The 16406-nt window shown below is 40.2% G+C and overlaps 1 protein-coding gene across 2 annotated transcripts in view; it reads right to left on the reverse strand.

Moving 5' to 3' along the window:
- PLD1 (phospholipase D1) overlaps positions 1-16406 on the reverse strand; it is a 226047-nt gene that overhangs the window by 102494 nt on the left and 107147 nt on the right. For both annotated transcript variants that reach the window (XM_056110701.1, XM_056110700.1), the window contains exon 12: positions 5582-5663. In XM_056110701.1, coding sequence (XP_055966676.1) covers positions 5582-5663 — 82 coding nt within the window. The remainder of the gene's footprint in view (positions 1-5581; positions 5664-16406) is intronic.

Consider the following 16406-nt stretch of genomic DNA (forward strand, 5'->3'; position numbering starts at 1 on the left):
GGGCAGCTGAAGAGATAGGATAGGAGTTAAGCCGTTTGCCTTGTACAAGATTTGCTTTTGATTCAGTCCCTGACATAGCTATGGTCTCCTGAGCACCACCAAGGGTTATCCCTGAGCACAGAGCCAGAAGTTAATCTCTGAACACTTCTGGATGTGGCCGCTAAACAGATAAAAATAATAACCAAACAAAGACAACAACAGAACAGTTCCGCAGCACATTTGCTTAAACCTAGAGACTACTTCCTGATGTTTAAAAATTGTTTATCTATCTATAATGCCCTAAATTTTGGTTACTTTGAGAGGCTGTCCCAGCTGATACACCATATGCTTTTCTCCTTGGTCAAGATATTGTTTCAAGACTCAGTAGACTCCTGTGCAGATCTTTAACTTGCTTCAATAGGACTGTGCCTCTTATTACACATACGCTATATTATTATCCAAGTGTTTTGCCAATAGAATTCAACAAATGCACGCTGATTAAAAAATAAAATAGTAAAGTATTAATTAAGAACTGAGAGGAGGATGACTGTAGACTGATAGGTAAGACTAGAGAAACTTATTAAAATAGAATCTTGAGGAGAATGGGAGAGTTATCATTTCACAGAGAGAAACCTGGAAGGCATAAAGTGAAGGTTAGTAAAGATTCAGGAATTTGTGCTAGCAAACCCATATCCTAGGACTGAGCCAAACATAAGTGCTACACCAAGAACTCCATAAGCAGGGCTGGACACCTCTCAATGCAGGTGACACCCTTAACCAATGCAGCACAAGTGGTTCATAGGGAATTCTCACTAGCTACATGCTGACTTATTTAATAAATATGCAAATAATGTCTTTTGGAATATGATGTGGTCTATTTAGTTGTGGAATCGTCCACCGGGAGACTCCCATATCCAACGTTTAGATTCTGCCTTCTGGAGCTGTGAGTTACCATGGATGGTCTTGGTCAACATGATGAACTCAGACAGTCTCTTACCCTGTTCGTTCCATTCTAGGCCATGGGTCCCGATGTGAAGTTCTTCAGCTGATCTTCTCGGTCCTATCTTGGCATTAAAATCACCCACAATGATCTTGTAGAAGGTGTGGTCTTCTTTATAGAACTTCTCCAGCTCCATGTAGAACTTCTCAATTTCTCTTTCATCATAATGAGATGTTGGTGCGTAGACAACGAAGATAGAAACTGCAGGCAGTGAGCCACATCTATTCAAATGTAAACGTCCGATTCCGGTTGTTAGGCATTCGAATGAATCAATGCTCATGGCCAAGTTTGTGTTCACAAGGACACTGACACCTTCGACACCTCTTTTATCGCATGTTTCGAGGAACAATTCTTCTCCAGTGTCGAAAACAGCATGGTGAGATTCGTGCCTTCTTGTCTTGGTCAGACCAATGATGTCGTACTTGATCATTCGAGCTTGTACCATCAGGTCCTCGATGGATGCATCTGATGCTAGCGTACGTGCATTGAAAGTACAGACGATCATTTTTGTGTTCCTTCATTGTGGCAGCCTAGTTCGGCCTTGAGATTTTATCAGCCTCTCCTTTCTCATCCTTCTCAGTGCTGCTATGTCGGTGAAGCCTTCAGGGTCAGGTGGAGGAGACCAGTTGTAGTTACTGGTTTTGGCATATCAAATACACAACAGATAGCTTGCCAGGCTCTTCCGTGCGGGCGGAATACTCTCCGTAGCTTTCCAGTCTTTCTGAGAGGGATAGAGGCTTTGGGGGCGACCTCTAATCGCCCTCGTAGGTGTTACCATATTTGAACCCTATCAAATATGGTACGACAATTCCAGAAAATGGGTGTTTAGTGTCTTATGATGTGTCCGGAAAGCATCCTGGAGTGTGGTGGCGGCTGGGTAGTGGAAGTAGTGTCCATAGTGTCTGCCAGTGGGGTATTTATCTGGTCCCGGTAGGGGAAGGGTGGGTCTTCTGTGCGCAATTCGATCCCTGGGTGGTTGGTGGAAGCAGACAGGGCAGGGTAGGGTGGGGCTCCTGATTAGAATCCCTTTGTCAACTGTGGTTGGTGGGAGCAAGCAGAGAATCTGTGTCCATATTCAATCGACGGTTTTGCCTGACCGATGTCGCTGTTGTCCCAAAATTCCGAACGGGATCGGACCACCGTCTCCTTCGTGCAAAATTCTACTTCACAGAGCGGGGAGAAAGGGCTGCAAAGTTTATAAAGAGAACTCCCAGAACGACCACCAACTGGGAGCTCTTTGGCACTATTGCGGCAACATGGGAAGATGCCATTGTTGATAACATTGATGAAGAATACGATATACTGGTTCAGCACCTCCATGAATGTGCGAGGAACGCCAAGAGAGAGATAGCCACAAAAAAATGCCTGTCTTCGAAAACTTTTGAGCTTATTCGCCAGCGTGGTTTGGCGCATGCCTCAGGCAACCGCAAGCTAATGTCCGAGCTTGCAAAGCAGTGCAGAGATGCGATCAAGGAAGACCTCAAAGAGAGAAGAGCAGAAGTGCTGGTAGATGCGGCAGAAGCTGGGAGAAGTATTCGTAACGCCTGCCTGTTCTTCGCCAACTACAAGACCAAGATGACTGCCCTCCGACGTCCTGATGGATCCATCACATCCTCCAGAACGGCAATGGAGAGGATTATCCATGACTTCTACTCAAATCTCTTTGATAGCCATGTCCACTTGCCGACATACCAAATTCCACAGGATGGATATGTCATTCCCAATGTTCTCCCTTCCGAAATCTGACACGCCATTTCATTGGTAAAGAAACGAACAGCACCTGGCCCAGACAAGGTCAGACCTGAACACCTGAAGAACCTGCCGTCAGCACTCATCAATACACTGGCTCGGCTCTTCACATGCTACCTGTCTGAATGCAAGGTTCCATCCCAATGGAAAACCAGCAGGACCGTACTACTGTTCAAGAAGGGAGACATCCATGACATTGGCAACTATCGCCCGATCTGCCTATTGTATGTCATCTACAAGTTTTTCACTCAAGTCATCCTAAATAGGATTGGCAGAACACTAGATGAAGGACAACCATGCGAGCAAGCCGGGTTCCGCAAAGGATTCAGCACCATTGACCATATCCACACGATAACCAAGCTCATTGAGGTTTCTCGGGAGTTCAAGATGCCGCTCTGTTTAACGTTCATTGATTTAAAGAAGGCCTTTGATTCTGTTGAGAAGGAAGCGGTCATTGAAGCCCTAGCCAATCAGGGCATTCAAGCCCAATACATCAGGATCCTCCGTAAGCTGTATTGCGGATTCACTACCAGGATCTCACCATTCTACAAAGAAGTGATCATTGATGTCAAGAGAGGGGTTCGGCAGGGTGATACCATTTCACCGAAACTCTTCAGTGCCACCCTTGAGAACATCATGCGACGACTGGAATGGGAAGGAATGGGAGTGAAGTTAGATGGTCGGCAATTACACCACCTCCGCTTTGCTGATGACATTGTTTTAATAACACCAAACATCAGCCAAGCGGCACAAATGCTGGCCGACTTTGACCGTGAGTGTGGAAAGGTAGGACTACAGCTGAATCTTACGAAGACAATGTTTATGAGAAACAGCCTCGTTCCTGATGCCCCATTCGCTCTCAATGGAACGACCATCTCTGAATGCAACAGCTATGTGTACCTAGGTCGAGAGGTCAACATGACAAATGACCTGGCACCCAAGCTGCGCAGGAGGAAGAGAGCGGCTTGGAACGCCTTCAAGAACATCGAAGAAATAACTAAGAGGACGAAGAACCTCCGGCTCGGGGCACATCTCTTTGATTCCACTCTTCTTCCTGCATTAACATATGCCTCAGAGACTTGGGCCCTACGCAAACAGGATGAGAACGCTATTCAGGTCTCCTAAAGAAGAATTGAAAGAGCTATGCTTGGAATATCACGTTTTACTCAAATGAGAGAAAGAATCCAGAGTTCTGACATCTGTCGATGATCAAGAATCAGGGACGCTGTCTCATTTGCCAAGGTGTCAAAAATCATATGGGCTTGTCACGTAATGAGATTTAAAGACGACCGCTGGACTAGAGCTGTTACCGACTGGATTCCACGGGATGTCAAAAGACCGCATGGCTGCCCACCTTCCAGATGGTCAGACTTCTTCGTCAAGATCATGAACGATCGGTTTGAGGCCCTTCATGTTCCCGGAGCGAACAGATGCCATTGGGCTACACTAGCACGCGACAGGGACAAATGGAGACGTTACTGGCGCCCGCTCGAGCAAATCGACGACTAATGGGAAGTTAAGTGATTAAGTGATTAAGCCTTTTGGAACTAGAATATCCAGTCTGTGGATGGAATTTCTGATGAGACAATCAATGAATTGACTAGGCAATACAATGACACTATGTGCAAAACATGATGGACTAGTGATCAAATTATTTTACTACATTACATGGAGTAAGATATGACATTGAAATTCTAAAGCTGTGGGGGAAATACAATGAAAGAAGGGTTAGGTGAGTGTAAAAAGAGATCAGAAAAGATGAATGGAGGACAGGAAAGAAGAAATGAGTGAAGGTTATAAGAAACAGAAAAGCACTACTTCCAATTACTTATGATCTATAAATTTAAAGAGTTCTTATCTACAGATAAAAAAATGACTTAAATAGTAGTAAGAAAGCTATTCTCGAATTTGGACATAATGGTACACAAAATATCCCCTAATTTAGACATGTTAATATAAAAATATATGGGCTGGAGCGATAGCACAGCGGTAGGGCGTTTGCCTTGCACGCAGTCAACATGGCCAACCTGAGTTCGATTCCTCTGCCCCTCTAGGAGAGCCCGGCAAGCTACCGAGAGTATCTCGCCCGCACGGCAGAGCCTGGCAAGCTACCCATGACGTATTCGATATGCCAAACACAGTAACAAGAAGTCTCACGATGGAGACGTTACTGGGCCCGCTCGAGCAAATCGATGAACAACGGGAGGACCGTGACCGTGACCGTGACCGTTTTCAATATAATTCAACCTTGGTTAAAGGTCAAATAAATAAAAAATTTGAAGAAAAATGGGTTAAATCAGTTGTTGATAAGCTATACTGATTAATTTCTTTAATTTTATAATGAAATGAATGTATCTGGTAGACAAAATCTATATTACACAAGGAAATATGTTTACTGTGAACTCTTCCTATAATTATATAATAAAAATATTTAATACTTTGTTATATTCTCTAATATCAGCTTGGCCTCATCTGGGGGATATTATTCTCAGGATCACAGTTTCCTCTGCTCAAATGATAGAACAATAAATAAAATGAGTGCTAGATTTTATTTCAATATTTATTAGTTGATAACAAAATTTTATTTCAATTGTTTTGCCTAGAAGATTAACTGCCCATAAGTGGGTAAAAACATAAAAATTAAAGCCACTAATAGAATTCATCCTGTAAATTAGTTTAAAATATTTATACACTCAATATGAATAGAAAAAACAAATCCGAACCAAATGATTCTGAATTAGTAGATATTATGGCTTTTTTTGCCAAATTCCCAAGGAAAATATTTTAAGTAGTATATGAAGTAACACAAAAAAGTAGAGAAATTATTTCAGTATTTGTTCAGAAATTACTTACTGCTTTTCGTTTAAGAATACAGTCCAATCGCCAGCGATTTCCCTCAACAACTGGGCGCTTCAGAAAGATTTCTGGACTCAACCTGAAATCACACACACACACAAAAAAGGATTTAAAGAAACTATAAAGTTCTGACTGTGTTATTAGAACAATTTTAGCACAAGGCTATCGTCATCTTCAACTATGGTATGTGATCCAAAAGTTCTTCTAGTAGACTATGGACAACTTCTCATGGAAAAGAGTTTTCATTACAGAGAAAAAATCTATCTCTGTCTCTCTTTCTCTGTTTCTGTCTCTTTCTCTCTCTCAATCTCTCCCCCATCCATCTTTTTTTATTCTCTCACTACCTCCTGCCCTCCATTCCTCCTTTTCTCCTTCTTTTCTCTTTTTTTCCTCCTAGAGGTGCAGGGTCAATAGCCATTAATTTGCATCTCCTTCATACTGTTGAAAGATTCAGTGTCTTGACTTTTCTCTACCTGCTTTCCCAGACTCCCTACTCTACTACAGCACAACAAACACAATAACAAATAAGAAAATACATGATGAATTATATATGGGGTTAATGGGAATGTTACATTTCTCTTTGATGAGAAACACACACACACACACACACACACAACAGCACAGCAGAAAAAGTAGCTTTCAAATAGATATTATATAGGACATGATGGCTACAGAGGTATAGACATTCTCCAATATTAAAGGATGAATCAAAACCCAGAAATCACTAGGCCATTAGAGTTAGGGTTTAGTATTCTTAGTATTCTTCAATAGGGGTGCAGGGATATGACTCAGCAGTAGAACAGATGCCTTGAGTGTGTGAGGTGCAGTTTCATTCCGGCACCAACAAAAAAGGGGGATGGAGGAAGGCAAAACAAATAAATTTCTTATTATATGAGATTTAATTGCTTAGGTCACATTTTCTGGAGCATTCCAATAACTCAAGCCGAAGAGCCAGCGGTGACTACTGGCTGAGCATCCATGAATTACTTCTGGCAGTGCTTGGGGGACCACATGGGATACTGGGGATCAAACCTGTGTTGGAGGGCAAAGTGACAGTACAGCAGGCAGGGCATCTACCTGGCATATGTTTCCCTGAGCCTACCAAGAGTGACTCCCGAGCACAGAGCCACAAGTAAGCCCTGAGCACAGCCAGGCATGGCCCCCAAGACAAAAAGAAAACTCTAAAGAGAGGTGGGCTCTTGAGAGGCAAGTACTACTCCTTGTTCTCTATCTCCAGCCCCAGATGCAGAAGCTTTCTAAGCAATAAAGAAACGTTTACTGGCAGATGAAAACAATTTGCAGTGTGAGAAGCAGCCTTGGTTGTTTAACAGTGGCACAGACAATGAAGAGTACAGTTGGGGTCTCTTTTCCCTGGGAGGGTTGAATTCTAAAGTTACTGCTTAAGTTAAATCTGTTTATATTGCAACTTCCCTGTAATGGGAAAAAAAAAGGAAACAGGCAAAAAAGCACCAAAGACAACCCAAACTTTAATCTGCTAAAATCTTTATCTGATATGCAAGAGCAGGAATAAATTGTAAATATTAGGTATTACAGAATTCTAGACTAAAATATTATCTTGCCAGGCTGTCTGCTAACCATGTAAAAACAACAGGGGTTTAAGGCAAAAATCAAGAAAGATTGAAATTAATGTTTTTAATGCTCCATTTAATTCAGTTAAGGAAAATAAAAGTCAAGAGATAATATACCTCAAGGAAAGATAAATAAGAAAGCAGACAAATTGAAGGATGTGTGTGGTATAAATAGTACACATTTAATTAGGAGTGAAAACTCAAAGGTAATCCATGAATGAACAAATAAAAATTAGAAAATGACAGAAAAAGTCTAGATTAACAGAAGTGGTCATTTTAAAGTATAAAACTGCATCTCTGAGTCTGATAGAAGGCAAAATTATCCACAAAAGGCAAAAAATATCCAATGTGTATATGCTTAAATTTCTTTATATACAAATTTATTATGGACAGGAGAACTTTTGGTTTGGATCACCTTTCAAGCTATGTGTTGAAATAGTCTTTAATATCCTTTAATATTTAATTTAGAAGGCTTGTATTCAGAATACAGTCTTGTATTCTGAACAATCTACCAGATACTCTGACTGATTTTAAGATAGCTCTCAAGGGATTCTTAATTTTAGGAATAAAGCACAAAAAAGCTAAAAGACAGATATTCATTCTATAAAGTTTAGAAATGGATTTATGGCAAGGAGAGAGCAGCTATAATGCATAGCATATTAGATCAGCATTTTTGCTGGGTAACTATTAGTTTACTTTTTTTTTTTTAAAGTAAAAAGGTTTCAAAAAGGATTCAGCACAATTGACCATATCCACACGGTAACCAGGCTCACTGAGGTTTTTCGGGAGTTCAAGATGCCTCTGTGTCTAATGTTCATTGATTTAAAGAACGCCTTTGATTCTGTTGAGATGGAAGCGGTCATCGAAACCCTAGCCAAACAGGGTGTTCAAACTCAATACATCAGGATCCTCTGTGAGCTGTATTGAGGATTCACTACCAGAATCTCCATTCTACAAGGAAGTGATCATTGACGTAAAGAAACGGGTGTGGCAGGGTGATACTATTTCACCAAAACTCTTTAGTGCCACCCTCAAGAATGTCATGGGAATGGACTGGAATGGGAAGGAATGGGAGTGAAGATAGATGTCAGGAACTACACAACCACTGCTTCGCTGATGACATCGTTCTAATAACACCAAACATTAGCCAAGCGGCACAAATGACTTCGACCATGAGTATGGAAAGGTCTGACTACAAATGAATCTCACGAAGACAATGTTCATGAAAAAAAGACTCATTCCTGACATTCCATTTGCTCTAAACGGAACGAACATCTCCGAATGCAGCAGTTTTGTGTACTTAGGTCGAGAACTCAACATGATGAACAACATGGCACCTGAGTTGCGCAGGAGGAAGAGAGCATCTTGGAACCCCTTTAGGAGCATCAAAGTAATAGCTAAGAGGACGAAGAACCTACGGCTCCAGCACATGTCTTGATTCCACTGTTCTTCCTGCATTAACATACGCCTCAGAGACCTGGGCCCTCTGCAAACAGGATGAGAACACTATTCGGGTATCCAAAGAGGAATCAAAAGAGTTATGCTTGGAGTATCATGCTTCACTCAATTGAGATATATGAACAAATGGTTTGAGGCTATTTGTGTTCCTGGAGCGAGCAGATGCCATTATCCTACACTAGCATGCGACAGGGCTAATGGTGATGTTACTGGCGCCTGCCCGAGCAAATCGATGAGTAATGGGATGTCAGGTGATCAAGTGATCAAGTGAACTATTTGTTAAGCAACCTTCATAACAATTGTATACTAGAGGTTTTTTTTGCATATTCAAGGACAGCAATACGATAAATCATTATGGTGTGCATCACTAAAGAAAACAAGAGAGGACACTAATAACCATAAAATGCTTTTGAGTTTAAGAGGCAGCCTGATTTCTGAGGTGATAAAATGTTCTAAAATAAATGTTCTTCTGAGAAGATTTTTTAGCTTTAAATGCTTCTCTGGGGAAGATACATTTTGAAACCAGTGATCAGTTTCTGTCTTAAGAAAAAAGAAAGAACAAATTAAACCTAAATAAAGGAATACAGAAGAGTAGAACTCAATAGAGTTTAAAAAAGCAAATAAACAAATAAACAGAAAAACAATATAGAACATTCAGTGAAACCAAAAGCTGATTCTTTAAAAAAAGATTAAATATTGATTAATGAACTAGCTAAAAGAATAGGTGGAACTATCCTAGATTAGATGAAGTGCAGATAGCTCTTCACAGTCTTGATGTAAATCCATTTGACAATGTATCCAGAAGTGGCAAATTTAAATTCTTTAAACGTATTAACGAATGGACAGCCTGTTTTTCATAGTGGCTGATGATTCACATGCTACCCTAGACCCTTGGACAGTGGTTATCAGGGACTACAGGAGATGGGAAGGGAAAGTTAGTTAAAGGGATTGAAGTTTTGCTTATGCAATATGGGTGGGTCCTAGAGATATGCTGTACAGCAATAATTCTAGTCAATAAAACTATTTTTGCATACATGTTCTAGGAGTAAACATTTGCCTAAATATTAGCTAAATAATATTTACACAAAGAGTATCTCATGTACTTACTCTTTCAGCCAAAAGACACTGTCACAAAAATAGAAACAAATGAAGAAGATAGAAACTCATGGTGCGGATAGATAGCTTCAGTATATATCTTTCAATCATGGAGGTAAAGATGGTGATGGTTCACAAGTGCTGACCCAAATTCATCAAGTTGTATTTATTATACATGTATAGCTTTATAAATGTCAATATAGCTCAGGATAGTATCCAAAAAATAGTTTGGAAAACATAATCATCTTGAAAAAGAAATAATATAATCTTGAAAAAAGAATGCTATATATACAAGTATGCTATTATATAACCTATAATGTATAATGTGTGTATCCTGATATTCAAAATTTTAAAAATGAAAGAAATCAAATAAACGCGATTTATTAGAAAATATATTAATATGAAAAATGAATGAAAACAAAAATCCTGTAGACACTGAAATAATATTAAGTGAATAATTAAAACATTACGAATAACTTTATATTATAAATTGGACAATTCCTTGAAAGAAATAAGCTACCAAGATGAAAACAAAATGGATAATGGATAATGATGATGTGGGTTTATCTTAAGAATGCAAGGTTGGTTTAAAAATTGATAATTAGCACTGAAGTGATAGTTGGGAAAGGTGCTTGCCTTGCATGTGGTGGACCTGGATTCAATCCTCAGTACCACATATGACCACCTAAGCTCCATCAGAAGTAATCCCTGAGTACAAAGCCAAGAAACAGCCCTGAGCAGAGCTGACTGTGTCCAAAAAAGAAACCACAACAACAATAATAATAAAAGTTGGCAATTAAGCAGCGCTCTTCACCCTATTACAGAAAAAAATTTAATATACAAAAACTTCACAAAATTCAATACCCATTCCCAGTAAAACTTCTCAATTAATTATAAATAGAAAAGACTTTCATCAATGTAAAAAAATACCTACAAAAAGCCTACCTAAAATATATTAACAAAAAGTGAAATACTTTTCTCTAATGACTAGGAACAAGGCAAAGATGTTCATTCTCATCACTGCTACTAAAGATTTTGCTGGTGATCTTAACCAATGGTAAGGCAAAAGAACCATAATAACAACAATGAAACAAAAAAAAGAACATATATTAGAAACAAAACAGTTAAATCGTCATTATACACACATCACATAATTATCTACAAAAAAATCTTTATTTTCTAATTTTTAAAAAAGAGCCACTATTAACTGAATTTACAAGGTTCTTGTATAGCAGACCAATATGAAACATGAACTGTATTTCTTTATGCCTGCAGTGCACAATTGGAACGTGGAATTTTTGAGATACTATTTACAATGAAAGATAATTAATTTCTTAATGGGGACTCCTCACCAGGCTGTTTTCACTCGGGGCGCCCCAGAGGGGGATGGGCGAGAGCCCTTCCCACCCCAAGGGATCCAGCCCTGGTACCCGACCTCTACTATCCAATGACTGCTTTCCAGACACATCATAAGACACTTCCTACCCATTTTCCATAATTACCACACCATGTTCGATGGAGTTCAAACAGCAGGCAACAAATCATAGAGAGAAAAATATATTTATATGTATAAATATTATATATATACATACATACACTGTAGCATTGTCCTCCCATTGCTCATCAATTTGCTCGAGTGGGCCCAGTAACATCTCCATTGTGGGACTTGTTGTTACTGTGTTCGGCATATAGAATACGTCACCAGGAGCTTGCCAGGCTTTGCCGTGTGGGTGTGATACTCTTGGTAGCTTGCTCGGCTCTCTGAGAGGGACGGAGGAATCAAAACTGGCTCAGCCAAGCCGGCTGCACCCAAGGCAAACGCCCTACCGTTGTGCTACTGCTCCACATATATATATATATACATATATATATATATATGTGTGTGTGTGTGTATATAAATATGTATATATATAGACACACATATATATACATATATGCCTCTCGGAGAACTAGGCAAGCTACCGAGAGTATCCCATCCATAAGGGCAGAAACTGGCAAGCTCCCTGTGGCGCATTCGATATGCCAAAACCAGTAACTATAACAGGTCTCGTTCCCCTGACCCTCTAAGACCCTCCAATCATTGAGAAAGACGAGTAAGGAGAGGCTGCAAAAATCTCAGGGCTGGGATGAATGGAGATGTTACTGGCGCCCGCTTGAGTAAATCGCCGAACAGCGGGGATAACAGTGATACAGTGATACAGTGAATTTCTTAATGATAAATTTATGCAATGTGATCTATAAACAGAAAGAAAAAATAAATGTAACTAAGAACAATTAAATAAGATCTAAGTTTGGAAGGATCAGCACTGAGGATAAACAGTTTGATATTCCATCTAATCAAGGTGGGGAGATCTCACCTTCCTCCTACCTCCCCCCACCCCAACACACACACCACGCACACCTTTTTTTCTGCTGGTGGGAAAACTTGGAAATGGGCAATGGCTCAAGTAATGAGAACTTCGAAGTCTCTATTTCAAGCTTGAGGAGAAAGAAAAGGACCTCCTGCAATGACAGGAGTGTCAGTGAGGAGCCTCCAACTTTCCACTCCTACTAAAAGAACTATAGTTCCAAGAGGGTGATGCAAATGCCCTAAATGCTACTTAGTTCTGGACAAAAGTGCCCTTGTATACATTATGTGGCTGGCTAGGATAAATTAACTCAAAATTTCACCTCTCTGGCTACAGAACTAAAGAACGAAACCAGGTGGAACGAAAAAGAGAGGGAGGGTCTAGAAAAAGCAACTCTATGAAGCTATTTATGAACTTCTAGTTTACTTCCAAACTGACCTTGCATCAATAAATTTAAACAAGTGCAGAAGCAAAGAAGTAAAGCATTGTCCAGATTAGCCACTAGGGGGAGCACATATGTGGGGGGCGGGGGGGTGGTCATATCTGAACATCAAGCTGATTTTGGTAAATATAAAATCAGAAAGCGAGTTGGAATTTTCTAACTGAAAATCAGAAGGCAGCCAACTGCTAGCTAGAACACAATCTAATTACCCATGATATTAAAAAGAGACTCAAAGTCATTTGATATTCAAAACTTCTTGAACAAAGACTGACTTGGTCTACAAAAAAATAAAAAAAAATCTCAGCTCACAAGAAAATTATAATCTATGGCTATCACTGCCAAATTTATTTTTTACATATTATTAAAAAGTTCTGACAATTAAGAGGAAGCTATCTTGAAATGAATGAAAAAAATAGTCTGAAGGATAGATTTGTACATATATACGTAGATACATATATAATATATATCCAAAGAGAAAAATTCACATTGATAAAACAATTATAAAATTTTTACTCGATAGGCTAAATACTGTAATTTCTATGAGAATGGAAAGACTCAGTAATCTTAATGATTCTTAAACATCACGGTCACGGTTCTTCCGTTGTTCATCGATTTTCTCGAGTGGGCCCAGTAACATCTCCATTGGAGACTTTGTTGTTACTATGTCTGGCATATCGAATACTTCACGGGGAGCTTGCCAGGCTCTGCCGTGCGGGCGAGATTCTCTCAGTAGCTTGCCGGGCTCTCCGAGAGGGACAGAGGAATCGAACTCGGGTCGGCCATGTTGGCTGTATGCAAGGCAAAAGCCCTACCGCTGTGCTATCACTCCAGCCCTTAAACATAAATGATCCTATCTGAAGAAGGAGGAAAAGGAAAAACAAAGAAAAAACATAACGTTTCTCCAGATTCGTGGGGCAATACAGTAAGATAATATTTGTCTTAGGAAACATAAGAGGGCAAAGAGGGAAGTGCAACAAAAAGTCTGAAGAAGCAATGGTTGAAAATTTCTCAAATTTGGTAACATAAACTTGCAGATTCAAGATATTCAATGAATCTTAAAAAGGATACACCCACCAAACAAAATGCTAGAAAATAAAGGCAGAATACTGAAAAGAAGAAAGTGCATTACTTAAGGGGAAACAATAGTTCAAAAGGCTGAACTTCTCTTGAGAAATATGGAAATCAGAAATAAGTGGAATAACTTGTAAAGGAAATGCATATAGATCTTTCACAAATCAATAATAACAGGAACATTCAATTTCTAAAAATTGGGAGCAAAAGATTTGAGCATGTTTCTTAAAAAGTTAAGAGAAAACAAAGAAATATGATTAATATGAAAAGATGTTACAAATATAAATAAAAACTTCAATAAGATACCGCAGAGTACAGTTTAGAATGGATGACCAAGGATGTGGCGAGAAAGGGACACTCCTTCACTGTTGGTGGGAATGTCCACTGGTTCAGCCCTTCTGGAAAACAGTATGGACGATTCTCAAAAAATTAGAAATTGAGCTCCCATTTGACCCAGCAATACCACTCCTGGGAATATATCCCAGAGAGGCAAAAATGTATAGTCGAAGTGACATCTGCACTTGTTTGTTCATTGCAGCCCTCTTTACAATAGCCAGAAACTGGAAGAAACCTGAATGCCCAAGAACAGATGACTGGTTAAAGAAACTTTGGTACATCTACACAATGGAGTACTATGTAGCTCTTAGAAAAGATGAAGTCATGAAATTTACATACAAGTGGTACAATATGGAAAGTATCATGCTAAGCGAAATGAGTCAGAAAGAGAGGGATAGACATAGAAAGATTGCATTCATCTGGGGGATATAAAGTAACAAAGTATGAGATTAATACCCAAGAATAGCTGAGATCAGCACCAGGAGGATTACTCCATAACTTAGAGGCCAGCCGGGTATCCTAGAGGAAAGGGCAGTTCAGATAGAGAAGGGAGCACCAAATAAAGGATGTTTGGAGGATCCTCCCAGGAGGGGAGATGCATGTCGAAAGTAGACTGTGGACTGAACATGTTTGCCACTCAATGCCTCTTTTGCAGACCACAACACCCAAAAGGAGAGAGAGAACACAGGGGATTGCCCTGCCACAGAGACGGGGGGATGGGGGGATGGGGGGTGGGAGGGATACTGGGATCCATGGTGGTGGGAAATGGGCACTGGTGGAGGGATGGGTATCTGATCATTGTATAATTGAAACCAAAGCACAAAAAATTGTAAATCTACAACTTTAAAAAAAATAAAATAAAATAAAGGGAAAAAAAAAAAGAATGACAAACCAAGTGAGAAGGGACAAGTGCTCATCTGTTACTGGTGTCATCTCACACCTGTTATTATAAAAAACTAAGAAAGAGAAGCTCAAGAGAGCCCGATGGCTCAAGAGACAGAGCACATTGTTCTCTCTCTCTTCTTTTGGGTACCGTGTTTTGCAAGAGAGGCATTGAGTGGCAATCATGTTTGGTCTATAGACTACTTTCAGCATGCTTCTCCCACCCTGGGAGGATCCTCACAACACCCTTTATTTGGTGCTCTCTTCTCTATCTGAGCTTCCTTTTCCCCTAGCACGTGTGGCTGGCCTCCAAAGGTAAAGGTAAAGGTAAAGGCCCTCCCGTTGATTGTTGATTTGCTCGAGCGGGCCCAGTAACGTCTCCATTGGAGACTTTTGTTGTTACTGTGTCTGGCATATCGAATACTCTCGGTAGCTTGCCGGCTCTCTGAGAGGGGCGGAGGAATCGAACTCGGGTCGGCCATGTTGACTGCGTGCAAGGCAAACGCCCTACCCGCTGTGCTATCGCTCCAGCCCAAGTCAAGGGGAAATGCTCTGCCACAGGGGCAGGGTGGGCTGGGGGGTATGGGGGGTGGGAGGGATGCTGGGACCCGTGGTGGTGGAGGATGGGCGCTGGTGGAGGGATGGGTACTTGATCATTGTATAACTGAAACCCAAGCACAAAAATTTATAAGTCTATAACTGTACCTCATGGTGTTTCCCTAATAAAAATTTTTTAAAAAAAGAAAAAACAGTTACAATAAAGGTTATTATTTGTAAAAGAGAGAGAGAGAGAGAGAGAGAGAGAGAGAGAGCACATGCCTAGCTTATACAAATCTCTGAGCTCAATCCCTGGGCACCAAATTGCTCAGATATGGCCCTGATGTCACCTGAATCTCACATCATATGACCCTTGTGTCCTCAAAGTATCAGTGGATCTCAACATTGCCAGGTATAGTCCTTACTTACAAATATTAAAGGATAAGGATCAAGTGATGGTGAGGAAAGTGGAGAAAAGGGAATACTAATCCACTATTTGTGGTGTTATAAATTAGTCTGACCACTGTGAAAAATGTGTTGAGATACTTTAAAATTTTTAAATCTCCAGGCTGGAAAGATAGTTCAGGGGTTAAGGTGTTTGCTTTGCTGAAGCTGACCGTGATTCCATCTCCAGCACCACGCATCATTCCAAAACACTGCCAAAAGTGATCTGGGAGCACAGAGTCAATGCCAGGTGTGGCTCCCAACCCCCTCGCAACAACAGCAACAACAACAACACAACAACAACAACTTTAGGGTTCGGAGAGCTAATACAAGGGGAAAGGTGCTTGCTTTGCACTCCACCGACCCTAGTTTGATTCCTGGCACTGCGTATGGTCCCCAGGCACCACCAGGAGTGATTCCTGTGTGGATACAGTAGTAAATCCTGTATATTTTTTTACATATTATTAAAATGTTTTGACAGTTCAGAGGGAGCTATCTTGAAATTAATGGAATAGTCTAAGGATATATATATACATAATGCACACACAAACACACACACACACATATATATATGTGTATATATATATATATATATATATATATATATACAAAATACCAAG

The sequence above is a fragment of the Sorex fumeus genome, unplaced genomic scaffold (genome assembly GCF_029834395.1).
Source record: "Sorex fumeus unplaced genomic scaffold, SorFum_2.1 ptg000010l, whole genome shotgun sequence".
Taxonomy (NCBI): domain Eukaryota; kingdom Metazoa; phylum Chordata; class Mammalia; order Eulipotyphla; family Soricidae; genus Sorex; species Sorex fumeus.